Below are 18,377 nucleotides of genomic sequence, written 5' to 3' on the forward strand. Positions count from 1 at the left end.
TTAGTAACATTCAGTTGGATAGCTTTTTTGTGTTTAACACAGGGGATGGGGATCTGTGGCCCTCAATTTCGTCCCGAACTTCGTAGCGAAGACTCGGAATCCTTCGGTCCCTGACGACAGGTTCAAGTCATTCACGATCCCCTCCCTGAAGGACTTCAACGATAACGATGCAGATAAGATGTTGCTTTGTGTTAGCACCGGGGTTACCAAGAAAGAGTTATCCAAGAACACTTTCTGGCTGAGTGAGGTGATCAGGAGCACGTAAGACGCGGATGGTAGTGACGATACCCGTACCCTTCATCCGAGAGCCCACGAAGTCAGAGGTATTGGTCCAACCCTTGCGTTCGAACGCAAGAACTTCTCTGTGGCACGGGTTCTGAAGGCAGGGGTTTGGGCTAACCAGACCACCTTTACCTCCTTCTACCTTCGGGATATTGCCCACAGGTCCTTGACACCTTTTTCTTGGGACCCGTGGTGGCTGCTCAACAAGTTGTGTAGCTTACCCAGCACCCGAGCAGACAGAACAGCATTGCATCCTTGTGTGACTGCATGAATGGACGAATGAAAGAGTGTGTGATTGGCTTCTCTTCCTCCTCTTTTCTCCTCCTCTACCTGTGGGCAGAAGGCCGCGGTCGCCACTATGCTGGACAGGAGGCAGATGCAGGTAAGCTACACGACCGAGCTCCAACCTATCCCTTTCAGTAGGGATAGAAGTGTTTGTCCACCACTCCCCTAACTAGGGGGTGAGTGGAGGCCAACAAGAGCCAAACCATGAACTTCATATTGGCTCTTGAAGTAGGAACTCAGTTCTTGCTTGCTATTTATAAGAGGTATGCTTGCCTCCCTCTTATAAATTTGGTCCAGAGGTCTGACCACTGAACCTGCGGTGCACACACCATGATCAGCTGGGCAGAGGTTAGGATCCCTCCCTCTGCTCTTTACGACCAGGGAGGGAACCAAGGTAGGACGAACACCAGTCTGCTCATAAGACTCAGATTCCACCCACCAATAAGTGAGTCTTCATATTGTTAAAGGACCGATGGTTTGTATTACGTATCGGAACAAATCACAATTTGTCGAAAATTGTATTTTTCCTAACTATACAAACCTGAGGTCCTTTACACAGTGTCCCACCTCATGCCACCCCTCACTCTGTTTTTCCTGGCCCTAAAGCAAAGTGACTCTTCACCTCTCAGTCGCGCAGACTGCCCACTGTCGGACAAGCAGTTAACTACTGAACCCCCTTGTTCGAAGCTTACGACTGGTTCCAGCTGTCGCTAAGTTACATTCCTATTGTTAAAGGACCTCGGGTTTGTATAGTTAGGAAAAATACAATTTTCAACATTGTGATTTTTGTAAGGAACCAATCAGGTCAAAGTTATTGCATGTTTATCTTACTTCTAATTGAATGACTTTGATTGCCTTATGTATAAGGTTTATTGTGGGTTTGTCCTCATGTTAGAGAGCTTAGCATATCTTTTTCACTTCTGGTATCTTGTGAGTTTGGTCTTGTTGCCTAACCCAGGAACTTTTTACAACTGTAACTCCTATGGGCTGATTTCTTAAATACATGCTTTTAGTAGTATGCACTATTTGTCAGAGGTGGTGGGTGGACGTTCTATGTAACTATTCTTTTGGTGGATGTAGTCTGCAATGATGTCGGCTTTCTCCATTCAAAATCTGAAGGTTAGGGTAGGAGATTAACCTGTTCATGTGACATGACTATGTTTTACATTAATACAACTGGTTAATGAATGTTACATAATATTAACCTGTAATTGAGGGGTGTGGATGAAAGTTTTCTATTAATGAGCCTGTTGAAATGAGATGGAATTGCACTTTTTTTTAAACTGTATTAATAGTATACTAGACAGATATTTTAACTTACAGCGGAATGCAGTTGTTAAAAAGCTTTACAGTATGTATTAATTTTACAGAATACCATAGGAAAGGTGGCTATTTAACCATCAGTGAAGCTTCATGGAGAACGAGATTATCCTCAGCCTTCATAGAAGCAGCATATGAATTGGGATACCCAATTGGGGACTGCAACGGTTACCAGCAGACTGGGTTTATGATACCCCAAGGATTTGTAAGAGGTGGTTATCGATGTTCTAATGCCAGAGCATTCCTTCGGCCTGCGCGGAATCGCCCCAATTTGCACGTTGCTCTCAATACTTTTGCGACGAAAGTGCTCATCCATTCTGGCCCATAAGGAGAGCGTATGGTGTGACGTATGACCGTAATGATGGAACAGACTTGAAAGTTTTGGCACGCAAAGAAGTAATCCTGTCAGGAGGTGCTTTGGGTTCCCCTCATTTACTTATGTTATCTGGAATTGGGCCAGCCAGACATCTTGCACAGTTCAACATCTCTGTCATTCAAGATTTACCAGTTGGTAGAAATTTAATGGTAAGCTTTTGTTTTTTTGCATATTGTTGATTCATGGTTGCAGAAATTGAAAGGATGAATAAGCTGTCACATTTTAATGTGGAGGCTGAAAAATGAGTAGATCAAATCCTTGTGGATTTAATGTCTAAAAGAAGTTTCGTGTAAAACTGCAAGAGTTAAAGAAAAGGTATGGTACGATTAATATATGAAGGGTTTACCTTTTTTTTAAGGAACGGTACAAAAACGCCATATTTGCCAAGGGGATGAAACTGATTTGAATGCCATTTATGAAAAAATAGATATGGGTGAAGAATTAGTAAATAACTGATAATGATATGTAGTGTAAATGTTCATGAAAAACTGCTGTGAACTATACTGCCTTTGCTGATATAAGACACACCTTAGTTTTGGAAGAACAGTGGAACCTCGGTTTCCAGACACAAGTGAGACCAAATTTCTTAGAAAAAAGTACGAAAACCAAAACGTATGAAAAGAGAGGCATACGAAAACCGAGGTTTGACTGTATATCCTGGAAGAATTAATATGTACCTTTCATTTGCATAATGATTTGACATAATGCCTGTTTATACTTCGCTTCCCTAGGGCAATGCTGTCCGAGTGCTAGAGCTTGCAGTTTGGTGTGGTAAACTACATTAGTATTTATTTTTTATAGTATTATAATCTTTAAGAATATTTAATGAGATGACGAGGTTACCAGTAGTATAATGAATGAAAGCAGTGTTTGTTATTTTAAGGAATTTGAAGCAGCTGTCATGTTGGACATGCTTTACAATATACATTTTGTTTTATAGGATCATGTTGCATCTGGACCCATCTTTACCATCACTGAGCCTGTGTCATTGATAACAAATCTTATAAGTACCTTCCCAGCCCTTGTGCAATTTGCGACTCTGGGCACAGGGCCCCTAACAACTTTTGGTGGTGTAGAGGGCCTTGGATTTGTGTCCTCTGAGAATTCCACAGATGACTGGCCAGATATAGAGTACCACTTCTTGTCTGGTTCCCATGGATCTGATGATGGAGATTTTTTCTACAAAACTCTCGGACTAAAAAGGGTCTACTGGGATGACTTTTACCGCCACCTCCACAAAGTGCATCACTTCACTGTAATTACAAAGCTCTTGCGGCCACTTAGTCGAGGTTTTCTTCAGCTGAGGTCGACTAACCCATATGATTATCCAGAGGTAATTTGTTTGTGTTACATTCAGGTTGAATATAGATTTTTAGCTATTGTAAATTGTCTAATGCGATTTTTTTTTAGTTTTATAAGTTGTTCCGATACGAATACAAACCTTCGGTCCTTTAACAATAGAAATTAACTTACGGCGTAGCTGGAATTATGGCCATTGAATCTTGAACAAGGTGGTTAGGCAGTAACTACCGTGCCTACCCGGATTTAAACACTCCACTTTGCTTTCGGCCGTCTTCCGATGAAGACGAATGTTTGTGAGCTCCGACTGACTGGTCGTTGATCTATTTTCCCGGTGGGATCCTTTTGGTTTATTTTTTGTATTTAAATAGTTATCCATATACAGTGTTTGATATTAATACTAAACAAAGGTTGGTCCTTGGTTTTTCATTTAATATACAAACCCACTTTTTGTGATAGCCTTTGTAACCACCCCTCTACTTGTGTTAAGAGTCAGCGGCTAAGGTATGCTAACATATTATTTACATTCTTTCGCCTTTTAACACTGGCTCAGACCTGCATGAGGACGAGATATGTACAGTACAGAGCCCCGGCTCACGACCATATTAGAACTCGACATAATCGGATTTCGACACTAAATTTCCAATAAACTTTGTATCGGTGTTCATACAAAAAACCAGATTCCGGCCCCCCCATCATATGATGTTTGTAAACAAAACTGTTTCCGCCAGCTGGCCCTAGTTGGCATCATCCAGTGTTGCCAAATGTAGCATAATTTCATGTTTTTTACCATAATTTGACCCAAGAATTGGAGCTTGGCATAAATTCTATCATACTTAGGGTTCCAGTACATTTTTAGAATGTATTTTCACTAAAATTTTAAATGAAATGCAGAAAATTCCTCAATTTCATACACAGCCATAGTTAATATATGTATCTTCCTTGTGAAATTGCCTCAAAAGCAGCACTAACAAATCAGTTGATTAATAAGTTTGAACCCAACTAAGGAATGTTAATTTCTGTGAATATAAATACCCACAGTGGCATGACAAATGATCAGTAAAGTTGATTTTTTCCTTTTTAAAGTTATGTTTTTTTAAGTTATCAAATTTTAATTGTCTAAAAGTGATTTTGTACAAGAAACTTACCCAGCAGATATATACTTAGCTATAGACTCGGTCGTCCCGACAGAATTTCAAAACTCGCGGCACACGCGACAGGTAGGTCAGGTGATCCACCATTCCCGCCGCTGGGTGGCGGGGTCTGGAACTATTCCCGTTTTCTAAGCCATAATTTTTCTGTCGGTTGAATGGACAACACTTATTGTTCGTTCCTCCATCTTGGATTTCTACTCGTTTGCCGAGAATTTGGATTGGTTTTTTGGTGACGTATTCTGTTTTTTCTCTGGCTTGGCATACGCTTATTGTGGACTGTTTTTCGACTTTGGTTTTGACTACTCTTTCACGATGTCTGACGCTAAGGCTTCACCTATGTTTAGAGTTTGCAGTAGGGAAGGTTGTAAGGTTAGGCTGCCTAAATCGGCATTAGATCCTCATAGTATTTGCGCTAAATGCAGGGAGAATGAATGTTCTTTTTTTTAATAACACCTGTGTTGAATGCGAGAACCTTACGGAGCTTGAAATGGAAGGAGTTATCATCATATGTTAGGAAGCTTGAGAGAGATAGAGTGAGAAAGGCTTCAGCTAGGTCATCTAGTAGATCTTGCTCTTTAGAACAAGAAGTTAACTCTCCTACTAACGATTTTCCCTTAGCCTCAGCTGCTTCTCCCTGTTCTGAATCCAAAGATTCTTCTTCGGAGAGGGAAAATGTAAAAGCTTCAATCAAGAAACTTCAAGCTCAGCTACGAGCTCTAAACCAAGGTAAGAGTGGTGATAGTAGTGACTTGTGCAGTGTCCCCAGTGCAGTGGAGGGGGCGTCTGACCGGTTCCTCATTGCTCCTAGGCCTAGACCGCTTCCAAACTCCCAGGACCAGGGGAGGAGGAATGTCGAAAGCCGCAGGGAGGATGCAGAACATCCCCAACGGTCAGGCGTCCCTTCGGCAGATCCTGTTGTAAAGTCCCAGGCTGTCTCGGATTGCCGCAGAAAAGGCGTCCTAAGGGAGTGTTTTTCGGCCTCAGACTCTTCCTCTCCTAAACGAGGATGGAGTTTGGCCTCGCTTTCGCGCCCTTTGAAGAGAGCCTGGAAGGCGCCTAAAGGAGACGCGGCTGATTCCAGCCCAGAGCGTTTTCCCGAGGATTGGCCTTCGAGTCCTAAGAAGACGAAACAAGAAGAGCCTTCTCCTCAGGATCCTACGAAGAAGTTTTTGTTTAATCTGCAAGAGCAGTTAGCTTCTTTAGTAGGCTCCTTTGCTAAGGACTCGACAAGGAGGAAAGATGTTTCGCTCCCTGTTAAGAGTTCCGCTAAACGCCCCTCTTCGTATAGGAGAGAACCCTCACAATCTCCAGGGCGTTTTTCGCCTTCGTCGAGAGACTCGTCCGATAGGAGTTGTTCTCCTGAGAGAAGAGTTCTTTCGCCCTATAGGCTGTCTTCCCCGAAGCGTCCTCTGAGACGCCGCGAATCGAGCAGAAGTCTCAATCGGTTTAGGTTTAAGGAACCGGAAAACCGATTTAAGTATCAGGATCCTTTGGGTCTGCAGGACCAGGAGCCAGACAGGCGTAAAGAGGCAGCAAGACGCAAGAAAGGGCGTCAAGAGCCTCTCAGACCACAGGATTCAGGACGTCAGGATTCTGCTAGAAGGCAGGAATCAGGACTCCATGAGTCAGGACTCCATGAGTCAGGACTCCATGAGTCAGGGCGCCAGGAGTCAGGGCGCCAGGAGTCAGGGCGCCAGGAGTTAGGACGCCAGGAGGCAGGACGCCAGGAGTACGTTAGGCGTCAAGAGTAGGGCGCCAAGAGCCTGTTAAGCGTCATGAATCAGGACGCGGGGATCTTTTCAAGCGCCCTGAATCAGGGCGCCAGGAGCCTAGCAAGCGCCGCGAACCTAGACAACAAGAGTCTAGTAGGCGCAAGAGTGTTTCGGACAGGCAGGAGCCTCACTCTTCGTATAGAAGTGCTAATGTTCAGCGCTCCCCTTCTCGGGAAAGGAGTTCTTCTCCCGGGAAGAGCCAGATCACTCCCAAACGGTCTCCTTCGGTGGATCAGTTGGACCAGGTATCGGAAGACGAGGAGCCAGTAGATGTAGCAGTCTCTGACTACAAGAGACTTTCTCTTTTGCTGCTAAAGGAGTTTGGAGACTCCCTTCATCCTGCTGACCCTCCTTCACCAGGATCTTTGATGTCTAGCACAAAAGCTCTCAAGTCGTCTTCCTTCGTCAAGATGCGCCCCGCTCTTTGTATGAAAAAGGCATTAAAGACCTTTTCAGAGTGGTTGACTTCCAGAAGGGAAGCGGGCAAGACAGTTTTTTCCTGCCCTCCTTCCAAGTTAACAGGCAAACCAGGAAGGTGGTACGAGACCAAAGAACCTATGGGGTTAGGCCTCCCTTCTTCCGCAGATGCGGATTTGCTTCCTTAGTGGACTCTTCCAGGAGGAAGTCTTTGCTGTCGGCTAAGGCAACTTGGGGCATGTGTGAGCTAGACCACCTTCTAAAGGGCCTCTTTAAAAACCCTAGAAGTCTTCAATTTTATGGACTGGGCTTTGGGAGCGTTAGCTAAGAGAGCCCAAGGACACTGACTTTGTTTCCATGGAGGAACTTTCAAGCGTCCTGGCTTGCTTGGACAGAGCGGTCATGGACGGTTCCGTAGAAGTTGCCTCTCTTTTTGGAACGGGAGTCTTAAAGAAGAGATCGGTCTTTAGCTCTTTTCTAGCAAGAGCAGTATCACCTTTGCAAAGGACATCTCTTCTTTTTGCACCGTTATCCCCGCATCTATTTCCACAGGAGACTGTTAGAGGGGTTTCTAAATCTCTTACGGAGAAGGCAACTCAGGATCTCCTCACGCACTCAGCCAAGAAGTTTAGGCTGGCAGTGCCTATAGAGAAAAAAGAGAGACCCTCTTTTGTACAGCCCTTTCGAGGTGCCTCCTCTTCTAGAGCCCCTCTTAGAGGTCGCAGACCAGATAGAAGGAGTAGACCATCTAGAAGGTCCTTCGGGAAGTCTAGATGAGCAGGGAGTCCTCCAGACGAAAGTAGGCGCCAGACTACTCCACTTTGCCAAAGTCTGGGCGCAGAAGGGAGCGGACTCTTGGTCCCTCTCTATCCTGAAAAAAGGATACTTGATCCCCTTCAGGGAAAATCCTCCCTTGACGACAACTCCAAGGGAGTTGACTGCAAGATACTCGGATCCGGTCCGAAAGCTTGCTATTTGCAAGCAGTGGAACAGATGATTCCAAGGCAAGCGGTAGAACTGGTTCAAGATCTCCAGTCTCCAGGATTTTACAATCGGCTATTCCTGGTACCAAAAGCATCGGGGGGATGGAGACCGGTTCTAGACGTCAGTGCCCTGAATTTCTTTGTATTGAAGAAGAAATTTTCAATGGAGAAGTCTTCCTCTGTTCTATCTGCTCTTCGTCCAGGGGACTGGATGGTGTCCCTGGACCTTCAGGATGCGTATTTCCATGTGCCAATTCATCCGGCAGCAAGGAAGTATCTGAGGTTCATGTTCCAAGGGAAAGTGTTCCAGTTCCGAGCGATGTGCTTCGGACTTTCGACTGCCCCTCAAGTCTTCACGGACATCATGAAGAATGTAGCTTATTGGCTACATCTGGAAGGGATCAGGATCTCGTTATATCTGGACGATTGGCTAATAAGAGCCCAATCGGAGAAAAAATGTCTGGAGGACCTATTAGTTACTCTAAATTTGACAAAGTCCCTAGGACTTTTAGTCAATCGCGAGAAATCCATGCTGACTCCCCAGCAGAGTATTGTCTATCTGGGGATTCAGATGGATTCTCGGGATTTTCTAGCGTATCCTTCGCAGGAAAGGAGAGAACGCTGCTTAGAAAAGGTGGCAGTCTTCTTAAGGAAAGAACATTGTTCCGCGAGGGAATGGATGAGCTTACTGGGGACCCTCTCCTCGATGGAACAGTTCGTTTCCTTAGGAAGACTACACCTACGACCCCTTCAATTTTATCTGAAGGAGAAGTGGGATTGGAAATCCAACAATCTAGGAGATACATTTCCAATCTCGAAAGGGATCAAGGAGAATATCCGTTGGTGGTTAGATCCACAGAAACTAAGCAAGGGAATCTCCCTTCGCTTACAGAACCCTCGCATAGCGTTATTTGCAGACGCCTCAGATTCAGGGTGGGGAGCGACCCTAGGTTCGGAAGAAGTGTCAGGCACTTGGGAAGGAGAACAAGTGTCCTGGCACATAAACAAGAAAGAACTAACAGCCATTCATCTAGCGTTAGTTCATTTCGAGGAACAGGTCTCAGGTCTGGGGATTCAGATTCACTCGGACAACACAACAGCCCTCACTTATATAAAGAAACAAGGGGGGACGCATTCCTTTTCCCTGTACGAATCAGCAAAGGATCTGCTGATTTGGGCTCAGGAAAGGAAGATCTCTCTTCTCACAAGGTTTGTGCAGGGAGAGAGAAATGTCCGGGCAGATCTGTTGAGCAGAAAAGAACAAGTCCTACCCACGGAATGGACTCTCAATCCTCAGAATTGCCCACAACTTTGGCATCTGTGGGGAAGGTCCAATATAGACCTGTTCACGACCAACAAGAATCACAGATTAGAGACCTATTGCTCCCCGATCTCGGATCCACAAGCAGTAGCAGTAGACAGCTTTCTGCTAGATTGGACGGGCTTGGACGCATACGCCTTCCCTCCTTTCAAGATAGTAGGGGAAGTATTGAAGTTCGCTTGCTCGGAAGGAACAAGAATGACCCTCATCGCTCCCTTCTGGCCGGCTCTCGATTGGTTCACAGAGGTGCTGGAGTGGTTAGTAGATTTTCCAAGATCGCTTTCACTGAGGAACGATCTTCTCAAACAACCCCACTTCGACAGGTTTCACAAAAACCTCCCCGCTCTAAGTCTGACCGCCTTCAGACTGTCGAAGGACTTGTCAGAGCAAGGGGCTTTTCACGAGAAGTGGCGAAGGCTATTGCAAGAGCCAGAAGAGTCTCCACCTCTAAAGTATATCAGTCGAAGTGGGAGTTGTTTAGAAGATGGTGTAAGGGAAAGAAAATATCCTCTTCCAGTACCTCTGTAACTGAAATCGCAGATTTTCTCCTATATTTGAGAAAAGACTGTAACCTGGCAGTTTCAACAGTGAAGGGTTACAGAAGTATGCTGGCCTCAGTTTTTCGACATAGAGGAATAGATCTGACGAATAATAAAGATCTACATGACCTTATAAGGTCTTTCGAAACCACGAAAGACCATGTAATCAAGAAGCCTAGCTGGAACTTGGATGTGGTCCTCAAATTCCTGATGTCGGAAAAATTTGTACCGTCTCACGCAGCTTCGTTTAGAGACTTAACGAGAAAGTCATTCCTCTTTGCGTTAGCAACAGCCAAGAGAATTAGCGAATTGCAAGCTTTGGAAGGTAAAGTGGGTTTTAAGAAGGATTCAGCGATTTGCTCCTTTAAACCATTTTTTCTAGCAAAAAATGAAAATCCTTCAAAGCCTTGGCCAAGAAGCTTTGAGATAAGAGGACTATCTTCATTAACAGGGAGAGAACTAGAAAGGACTTTGTGTCCAGTCAGGGCACTCAAGTTCTACCTGGAGAAGAAGAAGTTGCTGAGAGGTACAGAAGAAAGTCTTTGGTGCTCTGTAAGAGATCCGAAAAGATCGATGTCTAAGAACGCCCTTACATACTTCATAAAAGATGTAATAAGGGAAGCGCACCTTAAGTGCAATGAAGAGCATCTCAAGGTTCTCAGAGTGAGACGGCTCATGAAGTGAGAAGCCATAGCTACGTCTATGGCATTTCACAAAACATGGTCTCTTCAGGCTCTTATAGAGTCGACGTTTTGGAAATGTAATTCTGTGTTCGCCTCGAATTACCTAAGAGACGTTAAAATTTCGTACGAAAGTGCTTTGCTCTGGGAGTGTATGTTTCGGCGAATTCAGTGCTGGGAGAAGGGGCTGAGGCTAATCCTTCCTAATTTAGTTTAGTGTTTAAATTACTTTTTATTGGTGGTTTTTTATTGGTTAATTGTCAGAGGGAATAGGGAACCCTCTTGCAATTCATAGATTATAACAATACTAACATGGTCAGGTGATCGGGATTGGCTTCAGTGCTCTTTGTGATTTTTTTAATAACCTTAACTCTGTCATGTAAGAGGGCGAGTCTCCATTGATATGACAAAAGGTCAAGGCTCTACCATGTAAGTGGGTCAGCCCCCATTGGTACGATCCAGTATAGGCTCTGTCGCGTAAGCGGGCTAGCCCCCATTGACACGATCCAAAGAGTTATTCAACCATTGGTTCATTCCTCGTTGAAACTCTTGAGGCAGGCAGACTCATCGACAGTAGTCATGAAGTCTTCAGCCCAATCAGGTAGGAACTATGGATTATTTATCCAAGAACATAGGTTGTTTTTTCCCTGTTTTTTAATGTATTTAGTTTAAGTATTATTTTGTTTTTAGCTGTCTCTTGCCCGCCACCAAGGGTGCCAATCAGCTAAGTATATATCTGCTGGGTAAGTTTCTTGTACAAAAATGATATTGTTAAGATACAATAAAGTTTTGTACATACTTACCTGCAGATATATACGATAATGGCCCCACCATCCTCCCCTCAGGAGACAGGTGGAAGAGAAAATTATGGCTTAGAAAACGGGAATAGTTCCAGACCCCGCCACCCAGCGGCGGGAATGGTGGATCACCTGACCTACCTGTCGCGTGTGCCGCGAGTTTTGAAATTCTGTCGGGACGACCGAGTCTATAGCTAAGTATATATCTGCCAGGTAAGTATGTACAAAACTTTATTGTATCTTAACAATATCATTTTTCAAAGAATTTTAAAGTATTTATTAATTGTGTATGTGATCTGTTAAAGAAAAATGGTGGTTCAGTGGCATGATAATGATCAGTAATAAGTATGTAAGTTTTTATTCTTGAGTAGAGACTGGTTTGTTTTAACTTTTTTAGTTTTAATTTTTTAGTTTATATCAAAATTTTATATTTGAAGTAATTTTCACACATTTTTTAAGTATTTATTAATTGTGTATGTGACCTGTTAAAGGAAATTGTCTCAGTGGCATGATAACAATGCAGTAATAATTAAAATTTGTGTTTTTCTTCATGCGTAGAGACTTATTTGTTTTCCTTTTTTAGTTTTAATTTATTAGTAGAGATATCAAAATGTTGAATAACTTCCGAAGTGATCTTCACACATTTTTCAAATCGTATACTAGTAATTGCATATGTGATGTTAAAGAAAAATGGTGCTTTATTTAGAGTTTGCTAACATGTAAAGATCATCAAATAAATAGTTATACTACTACAATTCGTCATTTGTAACATTTCACCTAATATACAAATGTTTTAAATTTCTATTACATCGTTGTTTTAGTTCTAATGTATTAGAAAAATGAGATAATGATAGATTAATAGCATAATTCTGGCATAAAATTGCACCACATTTGGCATATATTCTTGCTATTTAGCGTACGTCTGACTTGGACCGACTAGCATAATTTAGCAAAAGTTGTTGGTAACACTGGTAACGCCACTCTCAGCATAGTTTAAAGTCTGCAGCTACTGTTAACAAACAGTCAAACACGTGTCTCGCACACCTTGTGCGCATTTCGTTTGCTTTTTCGGCGGTATTTACTGTATATGCAGTTACCTCTTTCTTCATGATGGGTTCCAAGACAGCCACTTCACACAAGGCGAAGAGGAAAAGTGTTTGCATGGCATCTCGGGTTTTCCTTCTTCAAAATGTTTCCTCCATTCCCAACTCCAAAATAAACCTTAAGTTTCATTTATCTTCTCCTCCATAAGACAATGCTCACACATGAGGCTTGCATTTCAGTAGCAATTGCAATACGTATTAAATGTTAGGTTTGGAGTGAAGGCAATGTTATGTACGTAGGTTGCGTGCGGTTTGGTAGCTAATGCAATCTTTGAGCTTTAAGCTTGCCGGTAAATATGATGTTAGCCATAGCTTAAATCAGAGAAGCTACTATGGTATATATATATATATATATATATATATATATATTATATATATATATTACGTAGTAATTAAGACTATTTTTTTATGCCTACTGTAATATGTCAATGTTTACATGTGAGATTTGGTAGTGAAAACACTTGACATGCGTAACGTGCGGTTCGGTAGCAACGCAATCTAAGCTTTTTAAGCTTGTTGGTAAAGAAGAGGTTAGCCTTAGCTTAACTCAGAAGCCGCTATGGTATATAGTAATTATAGAAATCAAGTCGATTCTTTTATGTCTACTGTAAAAATCTTCAATGTTTACGTGCGAGATTTGGTAGTGAAACCACTGTTACCTACGTAACGTGTGCGGTTCGGTAGCAACGCAATCTTTAAGCTGTATTAAGCTTGCTGGTAAAGAAGAGGTTAGCCTTAGCTGAAATCAGAAAAGCCACTATGGTATACGTAGTAGTTATAGAAATTAAGAGATTCTTTTATGTCTACTGTAAAAATAAGTCTTATGTTTACGTGTGAGATTTGGTAGTGAAACCACTGTTACATATGTAATGTGCGGTTCGGTAGCAACGCAATCTTTAAGCTTTATTAAGCTTGCTGGTAAAGAAGAGGTTAGCCTTAGTTTAAAATTCAGAGAAGCCGCTATGGTATACGTAGTAGTTACAGAAATTATGACTCTTCTTTTATGTCTACTGTAAAAATACGTCAATGTTTACGTGAGATTTTGTAGTGAAACCACTTAACGTGTGTGTGGTTCGGTAGCGAACGCAATCTTTAAGCTTTGTAAAGTTTGCTGGTGAAGAGGAGGTTAGCCATAGTTTAAATCAGAGAAGCCGTTATGGTATACGTAGTAGTTACAGAAATTATGACTATTCTTTTATCTACTATAAAAATACGTCAATGTTTACGTACGAGATTTGGTAATGACACCAGTTTACATATGTAACGTGTGCGCAGTAATGAACGCAGCCTGTATGCTTAGTTTGTAAGCGTCCTCGTAAAGAGGTTAGCCTGATATTAAACTCCAGAGATGCTGGTACGTAACGTAATGGTATAGTAATTTTAGAATTAAGAAGATTCTTTTACTTAAAAGTGTATATATTTACCATGTACCATAATTATTTTTCTTAGTCCAATAACCTTGAAACCAACCCTGATATTAGACAAAAATTTGCCGTCGTAGAAGACGCTTCTATTTTATAAGGATATTTTATGGAAACAAAACCGTTAGTAAAACAGTTATATCATAACATTTAACTAAAAGATAGTTTTAAAGTGACTTTGTATACAGTATTACAGTCGGCTGTAATTCTGAACGTAAACTTTTATATGTTTATATCGACGATATGGTTTGTTTACTACCATAGTCTCGCTATAAGCCACCAGGGCTGCGCTATGGTACATCCTTTCATGCCACATCCTGCTGACTTAGTGTAGGCAATTTTTCGTAAATTCTTGATAACACATATAAATTGGGTTTAATTTTAATAGTTTATTAATTCACTGTAATAATTAGACATGCTTTTTAATGTTTTATTATGTTAGCAACACGTTTTGCGTTTACCCTCTACACTACAGTCTACTTGCATAGTTACCTAGGTAGCCTATGGCGTTCGGTCAACAATCAGATGGACATAGACCAATTTTCTTTTATACAGTATATTATACATTTAAAAGTATACATATAAGGTTAATGTGATATTTATTTAACACTGAACTTAGCTGTATTTTACATGTAATGTATTGTATAAAAAGGCAAGGGTAGGGTAGTAACTGGTGGTCAAGAATGGATTAATCCATTTTCAGTTATTTCTTATGGGAAAACTTGATTCAGATCTCAAAATAATCGAATTTCGACGGTCCTTTTGGAATGAATTAGCGTCGAGATCCGAGGCTCTACTGTATTTTATCATGAGGATGAGACATGTATTTAACGTAAGTGATATTGATCCTGTAATGGGACGTGTATTCATCCGGAAATTACGCTTACGCTTAGGAATTACCAAGGGAACTTTAAAGGTTTGTCCGTGTTTTGTTGTTATGGTAATTTCTCTTCTTCCTTTCACTACTATCGGAAGAAGGTAGAAGGATGGGCGTGCGGTGTTGTGTTTTGGGGATCTCCTCTCACTTCGGAGGGCGGCGCCCTTGGATGTGTGAGGAGTATCCTCATTACTTTAATCATTTTTTTCCTCAATTTACAGACTAGTGGTGATTGTGTTTTCAGCAGTATTGGTAGGATGCTCGACCATCAGGTCTCCCTCACCTGTCCCTTCAACCTCCTCAGGCAACACCGGGAGGAACGAGGCGAACAAGAGTGACCGTGAGGAATGCACTTCTTACGGTCCGGCCATGGGCCTGGTTCGGTCTTGGGACCAACAGATCCTCGCTCAAGTGGTTGGAGGAGATTGTGGGGGGCTGGCGAGGATGAATGACGCTTCCCAGACTCTCGGAGGGACCATCACCGCCGTTCACATGACAGTCCGTCTGGACCACGCACTCAGAGACCAGGGTGGGCTCCTCCTTCGGTCCTCTTGAGAGGTTTCGACCTCGACGAGGGCTGGGACGCGTCGGAGGACGGTATCGGGTCTCTCCTGTCAGGTGCTCGCTCAGCCCCACCCAGACGACGGTCCTGGTGGCGGCAGACGTATAGCCTACAGTACGAGTTCGTAACCCTCCTCGAGAAAACTTTTTCTCCAGACGGTAACATTTTCCTAGACTCTGAGCGGCCATCACCGCACGGGGATGGCTGCTCGTACTCGCTTCTCCAACTGCTAGTTCCGCTGGGAAGGCGAGCGAGTATCCAATCCTCCTCCCCCATTCCCTCTCTCCCTATGGCTGCGAAGGGAAGGGGAGGGATCCTGCAGAGCGTTCTCCGTAGGATTCCATGTTGGGGGACTACGTTCTTGGGGGAGACCTTCGGGTCCTACCGGACGTAAGTCTCCGTCGTTGAGCAAGGATCTTGCCCCATCCTCGATTTCTACGGGAACCGGGAGGACCACCACCCAATGATTGTCTGACAAATTCGGTGGGGTTTTCGCTGAGTGCTTAGAGTTCTTCGGAATTTCTATCACTCTCAGAGTGTTCTGGTCTTCTACGATCTGCAAACACTTGGGTGAAACCACGGTCCAGAGTAGGCGAGACGAGAATCCCAGATAATTTTTACTACGATAATCGGGTATCTCGCCAAATGCTCGAATTCCTGGAATTTCTAGCGTTCGAGAAAAGCACTGCTGCTGCTGAAAGAATATCTCTGGAAGGGCTCAGCCTGGATGGACCTGACGGTCTGTCGCCTCAGTAGGCGGCCAACCCCGGGATAGAGAAGAATGGGTGGGAACATCCAGTTTGGCTTGAACTATCGTCTTCGGTATCCTGTTATCACCATAGAAGTCTTCCTTCGGGGAAAACTTATCCTTCACTCTATAATGAAAGGGTGTCGGCTTCCAGTCCTTATTCTTGTTCCTTGAATGGAAGAGAATTTAGGATGGAGATCTATGTACAGAAACCTACAAATATACTACATATATTGCCCTCGCTACATGCTTCTGTTATCAGTTGAATTGTCCAAGGTGTAGGTACAGTGATGCTCAAATCTCATGCGATATGACTCCATAGGATTTCGTTCAAAATTCACTAAATGGCAACTAGCATGTTCCACATTTATCTATTATTTCAATACGAAAACGCGATTTTCGCGTACAATAGGGCCATAATTTGTTTCATAAGAGTGAAATCTGTCATATACTTAAAAATTGTAAGAAAATGTCACGTGTAGCCAAATTTCAGAAAAACTTTACGAAACATTTTCAAAGCTTTCGTTCACTCATTGCTGAAGCATTTGACCAAAACGAAGTCGCCATCAAACCTCAGTTCAAATGTTAAATAGATAAATAAAAAATAAATAAATAAATTTTCGTAACATTAATAATGCTTCCAAAGCAAACATAAAATTTGAAATAGTTCTATTTGATTGCTTTTACCCTCAACGTTGAAAAAATGTAAATATGTATATACAACAGTAGAATGCGCCCACCGATAGCAACGTGTGAGGGGAGCATGTGTGACGTATCATTAGTGTCGGTGCAACAACAGCCAACTGGTATATAAGTAGGTCTACAATGAGTAGCGACCATCAAATTATCTTGAAAACATTTACTTTATATGTGTTAAAGGAATATTTGGATTTTCATACATAATTATTCGTTATCTTTCTTAAATATTTAAAAAATGATAGCATACTAGCAAATATTCGTCTATTTGTCGAAGCCAAGATGATATTCCTAGGTCTAGGTGTTAGATTTCTTTACTTTACACTTCACATCTCTATATTAACAATTTTTGGCCAGAAAGCAAATGAGGTTATCTACACATTCTTGCACTTCAAGTTAACTTATGAAAGAAAAAAATATACACCAAAAGCAGGACTTTTAAGAAAATATTGTAAACCAGTTGAAAAACAAGGGTTCCATATGCCTTGATATTAATACTTATATTTCGATTAATAGCCATCTTCACCATATAACCAAAATCATTGGCATCTTTTATTCTTCAAAGAACAGGTAATCTCTACAAATAAAAACATTAGTAGAGATTACATCTCAGAAAGCTTAGAATTATCTAAGGCCTAGGCCTATAAATCATTTTGCAACATGCAGGCAGCTTGAACACAGCCTGAAACTTCAACATTCAAAGAAAACTGGTAGTAATTCATATTCCTCAAAGAACAGGTAATCTCTACAAATAAATTAATTAGTAACAGATTACATCTCAGATGGCTTAGATTATTTTATTTTCTTAGGCACCTATAAAATTTTTATATAAAAAATTTCTTTCCAACATAAACAGGCAGCTTAAACGCAGCCGAAAACTTCAACATTAAAATAAAACTTGTTTTAATTCAGATTCCTACTTTGAAATTGTTGTTATGACTGTTGAGCTTATTAGGTCCACTGCCATAATGCTGCAGACGTGGTTATGTTGACCAGTCCGAGGAGCATGTTAAGTGTGCTTTCATTGCTGGCACCGCTAACCTTATCACACCGCACTTTGAACTAAGCAACGTAAAGATAAAAAAAAATAAAAAATCTATTCAAATCACACAAATTAAGATTTATACCGATGCATAAAAGGGATCATATCTATTTCACCATAAGGAAAATAAGGCTAGCTGTGAATTCGCAAACTTTTCGACATGAATGACATTACAAATATAAAAAGAAAAATAATAGCACTACTTGGCAACGTCACGTTGAGTCTGAGAATATGGACGATACAAAAAGAATCATGTCGCATGAGATTTGAGCCCCACTGTACATACCATAGTTAACTCTACGGGTTGTGACAGAGACGAATAGTATCTTCTTAATTGAACTGCAACTTGGGACTGCCCTGCAACCTCACAGGAGTTACCAGTTTCGATTTTGAGATACTTATGGTATTGTTACAACCTCACCACCTCAGCGTTTGCATTCACCGAAATCCGTTTCGATTAAATGCAAATGCTCGAGCGTATTTTTTTGCGCTCGATGGTTCTAGCCGAACGCATTCCTTCTTTGAATGGATTACCTGGCAACTCAGGATGACAAGTGAGCGAGAGCTAGTGGTGTATTGGGCTGCCTGCCGCAGCCCAGTACCAGCTGGCTCTCCGAGATGGCACGGTCGGATTATCTCTCTCCTCTACAATGATTGACTACCGAACCAAATCTCTGCCCAGCAATCACAGACTTAGGTCTCT

The 18,377-nt window shown here is 42.1% G+C and overlaps 1 protein-coding gene across 1 annotated transcript in view; it reads left to right on the forward strand.

Annotated features, from left to right (window-relative positions):
- The window catches only part of LOC135214360 (glucose dehydrogenase [FAD, quinone]-like), a 47,188-nt gene that overhangs the window by 23,719 nt on the left and 5,092 nt on the right, over nt 1-18,377 (forward strand). The window contains 3 exon segments of the mRNA XM_064248587.1: nt 1,938-2,209; nt 2,212-2,412; nt 3,204-3,596. Coding sequence (XP_064104657.1) covers nt 1,938-2,209; nt 2,212-2,412; nt 3,204-3,596 — 866 coding nt within the window.

The sequence above is a fragment of the Macrobrachium nipponense genome, chromosome 45, assembly GCF_015104395.2.
Source record: "Macrobrachium nipponense isolate FS-2020 chromosome 45, ASM1510439v2, whole genome shotgun sequence".
Classification (NCBI taxonomy): Eukaryota; Metazoa; Arthropoda; class Malacostraca; order Decapoda; family Palaemonidae; genus Macrobrachium; species Macrobrachium nipponense.